General features: G+C 38.3%; 1 protein-coding gene across 6 annotated transcripts in view; it reads right to left on the bottom strand.

Moving 5' to 3' along the window:
* Positions 1 to 1413: 1413 nt before the first annotated feature.
* The window catches only part of FGD5 (FYVE, RhoGEF and PH domain containing 5), a 100485-nt gene continuing 85970 nt past the window's right edge, over positions 1414 to 15928 (bottom strand). For 2 of the 6 annotated variants that reach the window (XM_035546624.2, XM_050712674.1), the window contains exons 15-21: positions 13367 to 13466; positions 11563 to 11700; positions 10358 to 10460; positions 8811 to 8938; positions 6088 to 6216; positions 4072 to 4220; positions 1414 to 3465 (exon numbers count right to left, since the gene is read on the bottom strand). In XM_035546624.2, coding sequence (XP_035402517.1) covers positions 3429 to 3465; positions 4072 to 4220; positions 6088 to 6216; positions 8811 to 8938; positions 10358 to 10460; positions 11563 to 11700; positions 13367 to 13466 — 784 coding nt within the window. In that variant the 3' untranslated portion in view covers positions 1414 to 3428. Of the gene's footprint in view, positions 3466 to 4071; positions 4221 to 5935; positions 6027 to 6087; positions 6217 to 7711; positions 8658 to 8786; positions 8939 to 10357; positions 10461 to 11562; positions 11701 to 13366; positions 13467 to 15928 lie in introns of those variants that run through there. The other 4 variants (XM_050712676.1, XM_050712677.1, XM_050712673.1 and 1 more) reach the window with 3 other exon arrangements.

Here is a 15928-nt window from a genome sequence, read left to right as displayed (position 1 = left end):
AAAGAAAGCATGGCAAAGAATGGCAATGTTGTTGTTGTTTCATGGTAACTTTATAGGTTTCCTGGTGTTTGTTTTGTTCAATGGAAAAGGAAGATCTTCAGAATATTTGTGAAACAGCATTTTTAGGAAAAATCTATTTATTTTAATCTATTTTTTATTTTACTGCGCCTCTCTGAAAGAGACTGTAATTCTGCCCTGGAGTCTAGTGATTTTCTTGTTAAAACTTGATCAAAATTGATGTCTTAATAAGATCCTTCAATCCGGATGACACTGTTTTTAATACACTGAGGTTTATTTGATATGTTCCCAAGTAATGTGTGAAGTCAGTTTTAAGTCTTGCATGTAGGAGGTTCGCACAGTAGCAAGGGAATACCTTTTCCCCTGGATGAACATTGGCACTGCTTTTACTTTCATGTTACTGAAAGTGGTTACAGCCAGAGGTCTTTGTTGCTTTTGTATCAAAGCAGCACGCAAACAAGAAAAGCCTGGTTGGTATTCATAGCTGCGTGTTGTTCTTCCACCCTAAATGTAATTCAGAATGAACTCAGGAAGGGTAGTAGCCCCAGGGCTCTCCAGACCTAGCAGAGCTTGGTTACAATGGCATGGGATCTTGTCATGCTGGAACGCTTCAACTCTGCTGCATGATTTACACTTTGATTTGGGAAAATGATTATAATAACTGTTTAAAAAACAGATTTTAAAAAAGGAATGTACTGTAAGATAAATCTAAGTATTAGTTGCAGATAACTGCTAATCATTTTAATGCTTTTCAACAGGTGGCAAAATAAAAAACACTGAAACAACAAATAAAGTCAGTTTGCATCTGAATTATCAAATGATTAGCTAGTACATTGTGCCTTATTACTGATTTTTTTTTAATCATTTATGAAGGTGTGCAACAAAATATTTTTTTGACAGAGAGAACAATAACAGCTAAGAGTTAGGAAGAAAATTTACTGAGCTTCTTATAAGTGAACAGCATACAGTAAACCATCTAGATATCTCAATTTAACATGTTAATCCAGTAATCACTTTTTAGAAAGTTTTATCTCTGAAGATAATTCCTGTCTTTTGTGCCTAGCTTTGCTCAAATTAGATCAAGTAGGACTGAAATTGAGGGTGTTTTTTTTTTCTTCCTCTGCTGAGAGCATTTATATCTGTGACTGAAGCAGTGTTGACAGGTGGGGTGGCTCTGTAGTGGTTACATGTAGTGTTGACCAAAACACTTGAGCATAGCAATTAGGTCTAAATCCTGTTTCCACCAGAAGGCCTCAACCGCTGTCTCCTGACTTTATATTCTTCCTTAGTTTGTGAGAGAATCAGTTAATTCGTGTGTGCTAACAATAACTGGAAGTGCAAAGATGGAATTAAAGAAGTGAAAATCATGTAAAGGAAAAGCCTGTAGAACTGCAGTTATATTTTGACCTTTTATTTTCCCACATTACTTAAAACATGTTTAATAGCACTGTATGTTACTTTTTACAACAAAATACTTTCATGTATTCATTTCCTGCTTATCACTGAAAGCTTCATACAGTCAGAAGATGTCAGCACCTAAATCTTCATAATACTGTTCTGTAGTGCAGTTTTGTTTTGTTTGAGAAAAGAAATTTTTGTTAGAAATCTTTCTCTGTGTTCAACATTCTCTTATTTTTCTCTCAGTGCAAAAAGTTTTTAAGGGGGAAAAAAACAGTCTATTGGTAGCAAGGCCATAGTTTTAACATGAAACAAAGAGTTAACATTGGTGTTCATCCATTAATGAAAGAATACAAAAGTTTTACTTTTCTCATACTTGTTTTCTGTTTGCATATGATAACCTGTGCTTTATGAAACTATCGGACTCAGATGTATTAAAAAAAATAAAAACAATACAGCTATATTTTTATTTAGTGGTAGACTTGTATTTGTTTTTTTTAAGCTTGTTTTTCCAGGTGAAAAATTGAACTATCTTTATCATTTGGATACATATTATAGCCCTTTAAAAATATGGAAATATCAAAAATTCAGGTATCCATGAAACTTATTGAAGAAAGGCAAAAATGGAAGTAGTAAAGTCTCCCCTTCCCACAATGTATTGTAATGTAAGTAAATTCTTGAGCATGGTATTTTTATACAAAGATATATTTTAATCATAAATGCCATTCTACTCCTCAGTCAAGTATTATGACAAATATAGGACACAAAGCCATTTTATTGCAATGATTATAACATCACTTCTCAACCTTATTTTAAAAAAAAAAAAAACAAAAAACTCCAGAGTTCTACGTCTTCATCTGGTATAAAGCAGCACATCTCTGAAGTCATACTGACACTTGGCTGCTGAGATTCCAGCCCTGGAGGTGGAGTAAGATACATTTAGCTACAGGAGTTTCAAAGCACTCTTAACAGAGCAGGTACAGACAAGTGCATTTCACCCCACCAGCATGTTTCAAATGGTGCGCTGGTTATATGGATTAAACTTTTAATGACATTTTTCATAAGAACAGCAGAAACATCAGGAGGATTGAAAAAAAAAGCTAGACTATTTAAATAGATGATAAAAATCTTAACACTACTAGGTAGGCTAGTGTTAAATAAAAACAGTCTGTAGGTTTTTAATAAATTAAAAATATCCTTTGGGTTTGAGTCTGATGCAATATTTAGGGAGACTTTATACTATTCAGTGTCTAGATTTGTAGAGCTACTATAGTGCATTTCAAAGTACTATAGTGGTATGAAATTAGCCCCTTTGAAATAAATTATACAGTGGTTTGTGTAAAATTATAAAGGGATAGTAAGTAATTATCCTGGATCATATCTAGTGCAGCATTGGTAGACCAGGTGAATGTTTTTGTTTATTCGTTTTCTGTGGAAACAATTTAGCATATGCAGGGCATGATTTCATGCTGGCACTTGTTAATGGATGAGTAATGAACTGGTCCACCAAACTCCTTGGAAACATGAAAGAATGAAGCTGTAGTTGAATAAAAATAATAAAGTGCTTTAAATGAGCATTTGTCATTTACTACATTGGTTCTCATTTCATGGTAGACACCAAAACCAACCGAATGAAATATGTTAGTGCTCTACAGTAAGTAAAATTGACCCTGTTGCTTACTGTAGTCAGTATTTCCATATCTTTTTTTGTCTTGATGTTAAACTTAGCTTACTGTGAGATCATAGAAGAAGCTTATAACACAGGTTGAACTTGCACAGACATAAAGATCATCATAAATATTCCCTATTTTAAAGTTTCCTTTTGGAAAAAAAAAAAAAAAGTGGAGGTAAGAGGAAGGAAGTAAAGAGAGCAATCTGGAAACAGTTCATATCTCCAGTGTATGTAACCAGTTTGCCTGAAATACACTGTTCAGTTTTGTGAGACATATGAAAGATTGTTCGGAATGTATAGAAATCTGAGAATTTATTCCAAGTCCATTGGGTGATTGCTGCTATAAAATGGATGCTTCTTCCATGGCTTCAATCCACCTAAAAAGGGCAGAAGGAAAAAGTGGTACATATAAAATTAGGTTTCTTTTGGAAATAGAAGAACATAAAGCCTGAAGAGGACTGTATTTCTCATCCTAGCTCTAGTGAGGAACTATGGTTTTGTGATTAGAACAGGAAATATGAAACCACTGAAGTATGTTTAAAAGCAACAAAACCTCCCATAAACACCAATTTCCTTCCCTGTGTGTCCTGAGGTGCTGGCATTTTTACTTTGAATTTCATGATTATTTTACTAGGTGGAAGCAGTAGCAATAAATTGTGAAATCTGAACAATTATTTGTTGATGAGCAAACTAAGAGATGGATAAATAGAACACACAAATCAGGGAAGCTCCTGTACAAAAATCACATTTGACAGACTTCTAGGTATGATTCTTGAGACTCAGCCTCCTTTCTAACTATTCAAGGGAGCAAAAACACAACAGATTTGTAATCACCCACATCTCTCGCATGCAATTGGGCTTAGTGAACACTGAAAGCCATTTGTTTACTCCATTATGGTAGGAGATCTGAAGTGAAGGAGAGGAAGACCCTACTGAAGCTTTTACACCTGCACACTTCCAAGCGTGGAAGTCTATCCCCATACCTCTGTGCTGAATTGTTATCCTCTGCTCGGAAGCTATAAAACAGAGTCTGCTTGTGGTAGAGATGGAAAACTGTATCCATGCTTCCTTCCTCCTTTTCTGGGGCAACAGTAAAACCCAACAAAGGCAAACTTTCTGTGGCAACTTTGTCCTGAAAACAAACGAGAAGTGAACCAAAAATTAGAAGGCTTGTAACAGCTTGTGGGCTTTTTTCTGAAGACCAGTCATGATACAACCTCTCTCTGGGCTGCAAAAGCAGTAGTATCAGTCTTATGCTGGACTGGTGGCTCTTAAACAGGAACAGTGCCGGTGCATACTTGCACATGTTCACCTAGTCTTAGTCCTGAATTCCAACAACACCTCTAAAAGTCCAGTTATTCATGGTCATCCACAAGGTCAAATTGCCTGTAACTTTCACGGCTACCTTCGACATAATGGTCCACAAGGTAAACTGCAAGGTTGCTGACAGTATGGGACGTGCAGCAACACTTCTGAAAGTTTGAGAGACAGCTCAGTCTCAGTTGTGTTACTTTGAACCACTTTTGTTTGCTGAATGCAAATAGTAGTCTGATTGGTACCTTGTCATTTCCTTTCATAGCAACTTTCATAGCAACTAGCAACTTTTTTTTTAGAAACATGCACTATGTCAAATAGCATGCTCGCACTCAACAACGAGGCTTCAAAATTTCTGAATTGGTAATGCAGTTCAGTGTTAATTTACCCCCAAGAAACAGCCATGAATTTTGCTTGCCAAACACGGCTTTTTATAAGTTAAAGAAACAATAAGCATTATTCATACTGCCATTTACCTGTCACTGAAAGCTGCAGTTTTGGCCACTATATCTGGGTAATCTTTTCTCTAAGTGTATAATGTTTTCAGTGTGTGTATGTTGCCTTTGCTTCTGCTCTTAGAAACTGAATTGCAAACTGGGAACATAAAGTTTAGTTAGTCATCCACTGCTCTTTCCCTATCACTGAACCAGATCACTTCAAAAGTCAAAGAAGTAAATAGTGTCTTGGATACAGAATTTGATGGTAATAGTCTGAATTGCCGAGTTCAGCAAAAGTCGTAAGAGGCTGCAGGGCCTTGGAAAAAAGTCTACTTCAAAATTACATGGTCTAAATGTAAAGGAAGCAGGCAGAAAAAATAAGAGGTTACTAACTATACAGCAGCACTGCTGAAGCAATCAATAAGTTAGTTTCTGATGATGGCCAAATGAACTCTTTTGTGCCTCAATCTCATCTGTTTAAAGGGCATTATGATGCTTCATGCCTCACACTGGTGAAGAAAATTTAAATAATTGACATTTGCAAAGTGTTCTGAGGGCTTAAAATATCAAATATTGCTGTTACTACAATTCTTGCATTGTGTCCTTTGTCTAGCAAAATTAATTTTTATGCTTCTGCTTATGAAATCTGTCAGTCATAACCACCTGTTGTATTGCATTTACTTCAAGTTTACTGGACTGCAGCTATTCACAAAGGAGAAGAAATTAAAATATGAAAAGGGACTAGGAAGAGAAAAAGTACATAAAAATGCTTTACTTGAGACCCAATCTCCTTGGCTACAAGGAGGAGCTTACAAGCCAATACAGAAAGCAGTAGTCTCACCTCTCCAGATTGTCTCCTGTCTTTCCCTGTTGATACTAGTAGGATATATATATACACGTCATATTTATACTTGCAAAAGTACAAGATTCTCCTCACCACCAGAAATGGATTACAGTGCCATCTATAAAAAAATCTGGCAGTTACCTTGAAGTTATTTGTGTGTAAATACCTAGACTAAGGTTGACAGTATATAGCAGCACCAGCAAAAAGTCAAATAATGAAGGGCAATTTGTTAAGAGAGTTACTGAGGTCCACCCAGGTTTGTGGCTGAGTCCCTCTGATAAGGATAGCTGCCCAGGAACTCAGTCTGTTAGAACCAGCTCTCAGAGGTTCTGCGGAGAGGTGACTGCAGAGAGCAAAAGAGGAAAGTCAGTTAAGAAACTATTTTAAGTCAGATTGCACAGTACCTCATTTGCTGTGTAAGTATAGAGGACTTTGCCTTTGATAACAAACCAGCGTTTCTTCCAGTGTCTTTTGCCTCTCTTACATCTACTGAGGTAACCACTGATGGTAGCTCCCTCTCCCGAGGCTGCCACCTGGAGGAGAGTAGGAGAAAGCAGGATTTGTGACAGCAGAGGCTTTTCCCCTCCTGATTACGCATGTTCATCTCATACTAGACAACTAGGGCTATGTCCATGAAACCATAAGTAGATCACTAAAAATATGGAGAAATCAAAAGCATAAGTGTGATATTACTGTTCTTTTTTTTACTGTTAGAAGATGTTTGGTTAAATTTAGTTCTCAGTAACACATGGAAAATATGCAACCAAATTGTTACTAAGGTCAGCAAGTTTACAGTTGTGTTCTGAGAAGGTGTACTTGTCCTTTTTCCCAGCTTATTTTCTGGGGGGGAGGAGGAGAGGAGGCAGCTGAGGGGGGTGAGGTGGTAAACTGAAAGTACATGCTTCCAATACGGAAAGACAGTCCTTTGGCTGAACACCTCTAAGATGTGGGTATATTTAGGACTTTGCAATAGTTTTATATTCATTTATGTCAATAAATTGATAGTGACAATTTCATTTGTGGTGTAATATTTCTGAGGAAAGTTACACAGAAGTATTTTGAGATCTAAGCCATTAACGATCTTAAGGATCCACATTTTGAGTAAATGGAACTATGCACATGCACACCTGCACATAATGCAGTATGCATCATTAATTGCAGTAGTTAACTGCAATTATACCAAATTACAAACAAAGGCCAGAGGTTCTAAACCAGCCTTTCTAACACTGCCAGAATAGAAGACTGAGCAGTATCATAACAGTGTATTGCAGTAGAATAAAAATATTCCAAGACCTGGGTAAAACAGATTAGAAAAAAGTTATGCATCAATGCTACCATGAGACAGTTCACCTTAATAAACATGTGCTGCCTCCTTGTGGATAGAAAGACAATACTATTGTCATAACAGCTGAATTTTGGCCTCAGTTCTTTGCAGTATCCAGTTTTTGTGTTTGTGTTACATGCTTGTATTTTTGGTTTAGTTTCACCTCAGTACAAATAAACCTCAAGAATTTCCCATGTCTTGACATAACAATGAGTTCAGCAAGATGTTTTCACCTTATTATCTTTAATATAATCTCAACAGAATGTCTGGGGAAGTGCATCTGTGTCTCTTTTGCCTCAGGGAACAGTCAGCATGCTGCTGGAGTAGGGATACGACTTCTTTAGGGCACATGTCATTTTAGATCCCAGCTGGAAACACCACCTCTGTGTTAAGAGTCTATACATAAATCATAAAGCATTGATTTTATTTTATTATTTTAAAGCCTTTCTGCCATTTGTAACAGTCCCACGTTGGACACAAACCAATATGCAGTTCCCTGTAGCCTTCTCTTCCTTGTTGTGTGCTACAACTTGAAATTTCAGGGCTGACAAGGAGACCTGTGCCCTGCATTTAAGATCGTTACTAAAATCTTCTCATCAAAGTGGCTTGTTGAGCACTTCCACCCTCTCCTTCAGTACCCTTGTATGAATCCCATCCAGCCCCATAGACTTACGAACATTCAAAGGATGTAATAGGTCACTTACAGTTTCCCATTTAATTACAGGGGCTTCATCTCACACCCTGTCACCATCTTCCAACTCAGAGGGGCTGGGTACCCTGAGAACAAATAGCCTTACTAATAAAGACTGAGGCAAAAAAGGCATTAAATACCTCAGCCTTACTTCATCTTTTGTCACAGTGTTTTCCATCACTTCCAATAAAGGATGGAGATTCTTTTTAAAAAAGTCTATTTTGTCTTCTTCTGCACTAGCCGAATTAAGTTCCAGTTGGGCTTTGGCCCTTCTAATTTTCTCCTTGTGCAACTTGACACCTCTGTAATCCTCCTGAGTTCTCTTTGCTTTCTTCCAGAGTTCATGAGCTCTCTTTTTCTTCCTGAGTTTCTGAAGAAGCTATGATTAATACTTGCTGATTTCAGTGAAATGTGAGTACCTTACTGTGTTCAGGTTCAATAGGCAACTTTGCTACCTAGACTGCATCAACATGATTGACACCTTGTTCCTGGAAAGAAAATTAATATAGCTGGAGAAACTGTGGTCCCTTTGAAACAGGTGGGGATTTTGCTTGTTTACATTGGTGGGATCAAGATTTTATCAATTTTATTTGAAATACTTTGGTTTGAGCTGGGGGGAAAATGACTGATTAAATGTGCACTCCTGAATTACTTGCCAAAGAGTAGAGTCGATTCCCTAAGTGGTATTTTATTTTTTGAAATCGAAGTAAAATTTCAGAAGTAAGTGTCTTGTCATAAAAAGTGACTGACTGACAGCAAATCATGCTCTGTTGATACTTGTGAAGGCCTACGACCTGCCTTCTTTTATTAGCTACTACTGTGAGGTGGTCTTAGTTTTTTCTGAAGACATTACAGGTTGATGAAGTAATTAAAGTAAGCTGCTCTAATTCGGGTTTCTTAGTGGGCTGAAGAAGCTTCTGTGGTATCTTCAGAGCTCAGAGTACTTTGTGTTTGAAATACTAGTGTGAAAAATAGAAAAGATAATTGCATGATGCAAGTAGACCAGGGCATGGGCTGAGCCCACTGCACACAGAATAAATTATAAACATAGCTGATGAAATAGCACACAGTTCTGTGCAGTTCCTTGCCTTTCTCAGGCAGCTTGGTCCTACCTCCATAAGAGCTGAAGGAATCTTCTTCTGTTTCTTAAAAGATGAGTAATGGATATTGTGGAAGACAGAGAAGGCACTGCTTGAACACCTGGATGAAGTTGGAGGGAAGCTCACACTTAGTGGCCGCTCTGCAAGATTAGGAAAATTCAGAAGGGAAGGAGGAAATAGGTGAATCGGTACATATCATAATAGGCGTAAGAGACACATGATACACTAATGCAAACCAGCTATGGAAAATGCAATGCCTCCTCCATAGCTGTTTTTTATTTCAGCTTTTCTTTTGAATTACCCCTTTAAGTCTGGCTAGCTTGCTGGGTTTCATAGCACCCTAGGGTAATGGTAATAACCTACAGCTTCTTGAAAGCAGCCTGCAAGAAAGTTGACAAAGCACTAAACACAGCTTGTTTTCTTCTAAGTTAAAATCAAAATTAACCAAATGGCTTTTCCATCTCACTCTCTGTTCTGCAACATCTCTGCAGGATGGATTCACTAATGGGACATTCTTTCTGTATAAAACTCTTTGAGAACTCTGTATTAAGAACGCTTTGAGTTCTGCAAGGGAGACAGTTTTTCTGTCTGCTTGTCAGTCTTCATCACCCCTTGTTGTCTGAGTTCACACCTTCATGATTCTCTTCTGGCAACACACATTATCAGGAAGTTTTGGTAAAGCTCAGCATTGTTTTAGCACAAATCTGAGTTATCAATTCTTGGGCACACAATGGCTTGGGAATGCTTTGGCTGTTGTGACAGCATCAGTTCATGTGTTTGCTTGGCTAGTGTTAAGTTCTTTAATCAGAATGGAAAACTAAATTCACCTGTCCCTGTTATTTTAGCTGTGACACTGGAACGTGCCTACTTTTAGGGATCGTCTACGTGAATAATTGTGGGAGAACATTATTTCATGTTCATTCTCTGTTCATATATACATTTTTTTAATATTTGTATTATATATATATATATATATATATATATATATATATATAAAACCCCCCCACCCCAATTTATCTTTGATTTGGATGTGTATTTAAAATGGAACAGGGACTCACAGTGGGACAATAACATACAGAGTTCTAGTTAAGCCATAGCTCTTCTGCTTTGAATTTGTGCTTTCATCTATTCCAAGATTAACTTCCCATGTAGAAAAGCTCTTAGAGGCTCTGTACTTTGCTTAGGCATTTCTTGTTGTACAAGCTACAACAAGGGTGAGGACAGAATGAGGAATAGTAAAGCCACTGTTTTCCTATAATGGGTAATTCAGTAGAAATGACAAGGAATAGCTATCAGCTATAATGTTTGCATCTCACACTTCTTGCCGCAATTCTGGCTTATCAAAAGGCCAGAGAAACCCTCAGAGGACAGTCTGGCTTTCTAATAAAGTTTTAGCTGCCATACAGCCTGCCACTCTCGGGACGTCAATACACATGCCTCATGCTTGAAATGAGAAATCCTGTCACAAAACTTAACATAGTAGGCAGGTCCTAAAACCCTCCCTGTTATATAAACAGGCACCAGATTTGTCAGTTTTGCCAAGAATGAAGGAATCTTACCTCTTTTCTTCAGTTCCATATAGCAGCTGTCGCAGACTTTGGCTGCTTGATCTTTGAGGTACTTCAGAGGGTACTTGTTTCTTGAACAATTCCGACATACAATCTGTTCCAGAAAGGAGAGATACATGTAAATATAATTTTAATTGGTACATATGCACATACAGAAGAAATCCTTTGAGTTGTTTGGGAGAGGAAGATGAATAGTGGAGCAGATATGACTCTGCTACATCAGTGTCAATCCTGGTAAGTCTACTGATTGAACTGTGATTGCTGTAGATTTACACTGTTGTAAGCCAAGCAGAACTGATCACAGAATTTAGCTGCACACCATTGCTATGCTTATCTCTACAGGAACTTACACCTTTCCCCCTATTAAAGCACAGAAAAGCCACTTTAATATTACTCCTGTTTTCATAGTTTTGTTAGTAACATTATTTTCTGAAGCAAGCTTGTATGTTCCCACTATCCCTGTCTATGTACTGACTGATTTTTCTCTGTGAATTTGGGAAAAAAATGTTTTTTCACACTAGCAGAAATTAAAAATTAAAAATAATAATTAAAAAAAAAAACACAAAACAAAACAAAAAAACACTGAGACTAAAAGAGAACCTTGGTTCAAAACAGGACTGTAAATTTGTATGTATAAACAAATCTCTGGAGTCAGAGAAAGGAGTGATAAAGGAACAAGAACACTGGGAAGCCTATAGATCCTCGTGGCTTTAGGGCAAACGGCAGCAGCTCATCAGTGGTGCATAGAGAAAGCTTTCCCTTTGGTTACTGACCAAACCATTCCCTGTCACTGAATTTCATCACTTTTTTTGGAAGATAGTTTTAGTAGCTGTTATTAGGGACAGGACATGGATTTTGAACTGCTCTGGTCCATATCTTTAATCTGTATTTTTAGTGTATTCCTTCATTGTCTCTAGTTCTAGCTGCAGATCAGATACAACAGCTGGACTCAGCAACAATTACCATGTAAGCCTTCAACTACCAGCCTTTGGGAATTAATTTGCCTCTCAAGGGAAGGTTGCTGTTGTTCCTACTAGTCATTAGAAACCTAATCACCTAATCTAACAGAGCACTAACAGTTTGGGAAGCCAAATTCTGGTCTTAATGTTGCTACAAGTTTGTAGAAATTACACCAGTGGCAGCCAGTGTCTTAGAAGTGTGAATACAGCCTCCCTGAGGAGCTGTACATCTCTTACCTTCCCACAGGCATGGCAATGATGTCGCCTCAAAGTGAGGGTAAAGTCACAGCCACAGTTCATGCACATCATGACGTGGGACACAGGTACCAAAGTAGGAGGCCTCTCACCCAAGGTTATTCCAAGCTTCTCCCTTAGCTTAAAATCCAACAAGAATGAATTAAGAAGCATCCACACTTCCAAAGTACAAAGTGACTTCCCTCACACAGTTTTTTCATTGCAGTCCACCTGCTACAATCCCCATTTTTTCTAATTCTCGATGCACGTTGAGATGGAGGTGCTTCAGCACTGAAAGTCTATGGCCAATCAGTACATGGTGCTGTGAAAGCCAGAGTCACAACAGGTAAGAATCAATGTAGATCTGTTCTTACTGGTCAGGCACTGACAATCTTCCACATCAGACAAAGATTTTATTCATTGTATATGCAAATTGTCGGTAAGAACATGAGTTAAAGCCATCTTTTTATTAGCAGTTTTTGAAATAGTATCCCTAAAAAGCTCCATAGTTTTCAGCTGAAAAGGGGCTGAGCTCATTATTTCATTATACCTTGGAGCAGTTTTATCACTGGGGAAGAGAAAGGACAGAAAACGGTAAAAACTTGTTTCTTTTCCAAAGCAAACTGTGATGTGCACAAAGAGGAATTTATCCCCACACAATCCAAATATATGTAAGCAGCTTTAGAAAATGAATTCACTATTCATATTACATTGGAATGCACCAGGCTGCAGTTGTGCAAGCGCCTATGCATGTTCTCCAAGCCCATGGAGCCACGGTCGATGTGAAACTGAACCTAATTTAATAAGCCACCGCTGAGATGCGGGCGTTACTTCTGGTTCAGCACAGAAATATCTGGGGTACCACACTTTCAGTTCACAACAGTGTAGTGTTTGGCACAGGTAGTGCACATTCTTGTGCCCTTGAAGGACTGTTTGCTAGGAAGGTTTGCTATGAGGAAAATAGACTCCTGCAAGTAAATAGGATGTAATTCCTCCAAATTTCTTCTTGTGCACATTAAGATTTACATCAGAAGTAGAGCTGCAAAAGAAATTATTTTTTCATGTGTTGAAAAAGGCTTTGATTTAAGTTGCTATTCAATAGAATTTCTAATTTTTATTGTTAAAAATTTGAAAGCAGATTAACTTCAGGGCAGCAAGAAAATTCTGTTTTGTTTTTGGATTTTTTCTTCTGGAAATCTTCAAAAACTAAGTGCCCCTCTTTTTTTTTTTTTTAGTTTTCTTTATTTAGTAAAATCATAGGGTTCTGCTTAATCTAAAAAAGCACTTTTACTTTTGTCAAGCACATTCTTTGCCTTCATAACTGAGAGTAGTACAATTGAAATAAATGAGAAAGCAACAATATACATCAATTGTGCAGGTTCAATTAGAATATTGCTGTTGAGGTTTGCATTGGCAGTGGCTTTATTGTTTGTATAACATTAGTATAACTAATGGGTAGTTTTGTTTTCTTACGTCTACAGAGTTTGTACCTATTTTTTGATAGTTACTGTTTAGGACCAAATTTTGCTAGTCTTCCTCCATGAGAACTCATATTTAAGCAAAGACCACAGAATACAGAGTGTGATTAACATTTCAGGTGGCCTCTCAAACCATGAACTGTGGTATGAGGTTTGTTATTTAGGCTTGACATACCAATTTAAATGAAAACAGTAAGAATGTCCTGCCCTAGGAACTCTGCATTTTATAACCCTCCTCCCTCTCCTCCTTCCCACTCCCTCTCCCTGTGTGTGTCCCCACTGCCCTCCCACTTCCCCTTCAAGCACTGAAAGATTTGGCTTCCTCTTACCTCCACGTTGCTGTGGAAGGTGGAAGTATTGTGAGCTTTGTAGTCATCAGGGATGTGCCTGCTGATGCAGCTGTACCAGTCATCCCTTTCCAAGCAAGAGCTGTGGAATGAAATACAGCAAAGCAGTCAATGCCATGCACATCAGGAACCAAAACAAGCGGATCTGGATCTGAGAAGAAAATCTTCACTTTATGAATGTTTGATTTTACCCACTCATGCATTGAACCAGTTGTTTTCAACCAGGAACAAAACTGACTGTTGTATTTATTCAGCTGGGTGATTAGTGTAGATCAATGGTTATGACTGTGACCAAGCAGGAAATAAGTGCTCAGAAATGTTTTTCAAAGTAGTTTCTGACTTTTCTACAAGCTGCTCAATCCTAGATCACATTAGACTATAAAATGTTTCTTCTGCCATGTCTGCCCTAGCTATTAGGCACTCTAAGGCATGTAGTGTTGGCATGGGTTGCTCAGAATAAGCGTGTTTGTGCTCATCTCTACAGCATTTCCTCTAGTTGCAATTATGCGTGGAGGCTAGTAGTTCTCTGAACTGGCCCCTAGATGCCCCCTTTGCACTAGACAAAACACGGAGCACTTCGTGCTTCCTTGCCAGTCCAGCCGCCCCAGAAAAGCAGCAGGGCTCTTAATGCCTGTTACTTCCCAGATGCATTTTTTCTTGTAGGACCAGTAGCTGGTCCTGCATATGTTAGCTGGCTTTCATGTTGTGACTTCAAACTGTGTGCATAATGTCCGTCTGAAATTGTGAACAGCTCTAGTTGTTTTCAGCATCAGTCAAAGGAGAGGATGCAGCTCAATGTGTTGTTCTCCCCTCCCTGAGTCATACTAGCTACTCACATTAAAGCTATCCACTAGAGTTCCTTTTAAAACTAAGCACTGGCGTCACTGCCAGCTGCTGTTCATCTGTGATTTCCATACACTATGCTCAGGAAGGCCACCAAACAAGACATCTAAGGACAATTTGTCCAATTTGTCTTTTGTGGTCTTAAAAAAAAAAGGGGGGGGGGGGGAGGCGGAAAAGACGAAGTGCCAGAGTTAATCAATGATCCCTGACTTGGCATTTCTCTGCACCCTGAACATAAGCCCTCATCTGTCAAAAACACCAGCAGTCATTCTGTTTACTCATAAGAGAAACTGAATGGGATGGGATTTTGTCACAGTGCTACCCACTGTTGCTCTGAATTAGTCTCACAGGGTGATACACTGACTGCATTCTCCCAGTGCTCTGTTGTTTTATAAGGGCACCAGATGGTTACCCCTGTGTCCAAAAGGAGTATTTTTGACATGTAAATAAAGGTGTAACAGCAGTATCAGCCTTCGCTATAAAAGCTCTGTGCCCAGATCTATCACCAGCTCACTGCAAGCCCAGAACATGGCTTTTTGGGTGAGCCAGCCATTTTTAGTGCAAGATGTGAAGACTTTACAGCACCACCTTCTCATATAGGCATGCCAACTTTTTTGCCTTTAGCTCCTGGCAATGCTGTATTTTCTCAATGCACATTCACCTTGTCTCATGCAAATTTAAAAGCACTGAGGTTTTTTGATAATCAACAACTGGCCTTCAGTGCAGGCCTGCAACACCTCAGTTTGAACAATAAAAGACACAGTTTTTAAGGATGCTTGAAGCCTTCTGGTATTTGTTTTGACTAAGCACAGACTTCATATATATGAACACAAAAGGCAAAGGACCACCTAAGCAGAGCATCCCATGCTGCTTCCTGGGGATGCCAGCTTCAGTTGGTCTGGATAAAAGGGGCATACAGCAGTTACTTCCCCTCTGCAACAGAGACGTACCATACACTTGCTTTTTTAACTGTCAGCAGGTGATTCAGAAGTACCGTGTGTATATTTTGAAGGTTGTGATGAGTGTGCAGATCTAAGAAAATCTCAGATATTTTCTCATGTGCTGGTTGTAAAAGGAAACAGACAAAGACTTTGACAAATATCTAAGCACTGTCCACAGATGGCAGATCTTCCTGGAAATATAAAAGTTCCAAATTCTGATTCTGAGTAAGAAAGTGTCTCCCTGTCTACCTATTAAACTGTGTAGTTTAGGGAAGTCTGCTGTGTTTCCAGCCATGCTGTAGTTGGAGACTGATGGTGAGAAAATTGGTACTTAAAGTTTTGAAGACCTTTTTATTTGGAAGAATTAATTTTAATACCATTGCTAGGATTGTATGTCTTTTATAGTAAACTACACCTGAAAATCAATCCAGCTCTGAGTATATTTGCAGGATAATTTTGGACTAGAAGCATGAAAAAACACAGTACACTGCAATCTTGTAACCAGAAACCAACCTACAATCTCTTTCTACCATTAGTTTTTAATCCCAGGATAGAGATCCTGGCTTCCAGTTGCAATCAGTACTAGCACTACACAAACTCATTAGTGAAATTCCTTTTATTAGAAAGACCCATGCGATTGCCAATAAAGTTTAATTTCGTCTTTGTCATTTAGGCATTATTAAGTGCTTTTATGTCTATTGCATGGTATTACCTATTTACAATGTTCTCCAGCAATTTTGCAACACTAGTTTTATGAGCT

Source organism: Cygnus atratus, chromosome 10 (assembly GCF_013377495.2).
Source record: "Cygnus atratus isolate AKBS03 ecotype Queensland, Australia chromosome 10, CAtr_DNAZoo_HiC_assembly, whole genome shotgun sequence".
Lineage (NCBI taxonomy): Eukaryota > Metazoa > Chordata > Aves > Anseriformes > Anatidae > Cygnus > Cygnus atratus.
Note: the sequence above shows the minus strand (reverse complement) of the source record. Positions and strands in the feature narration are given on the sequence as shown.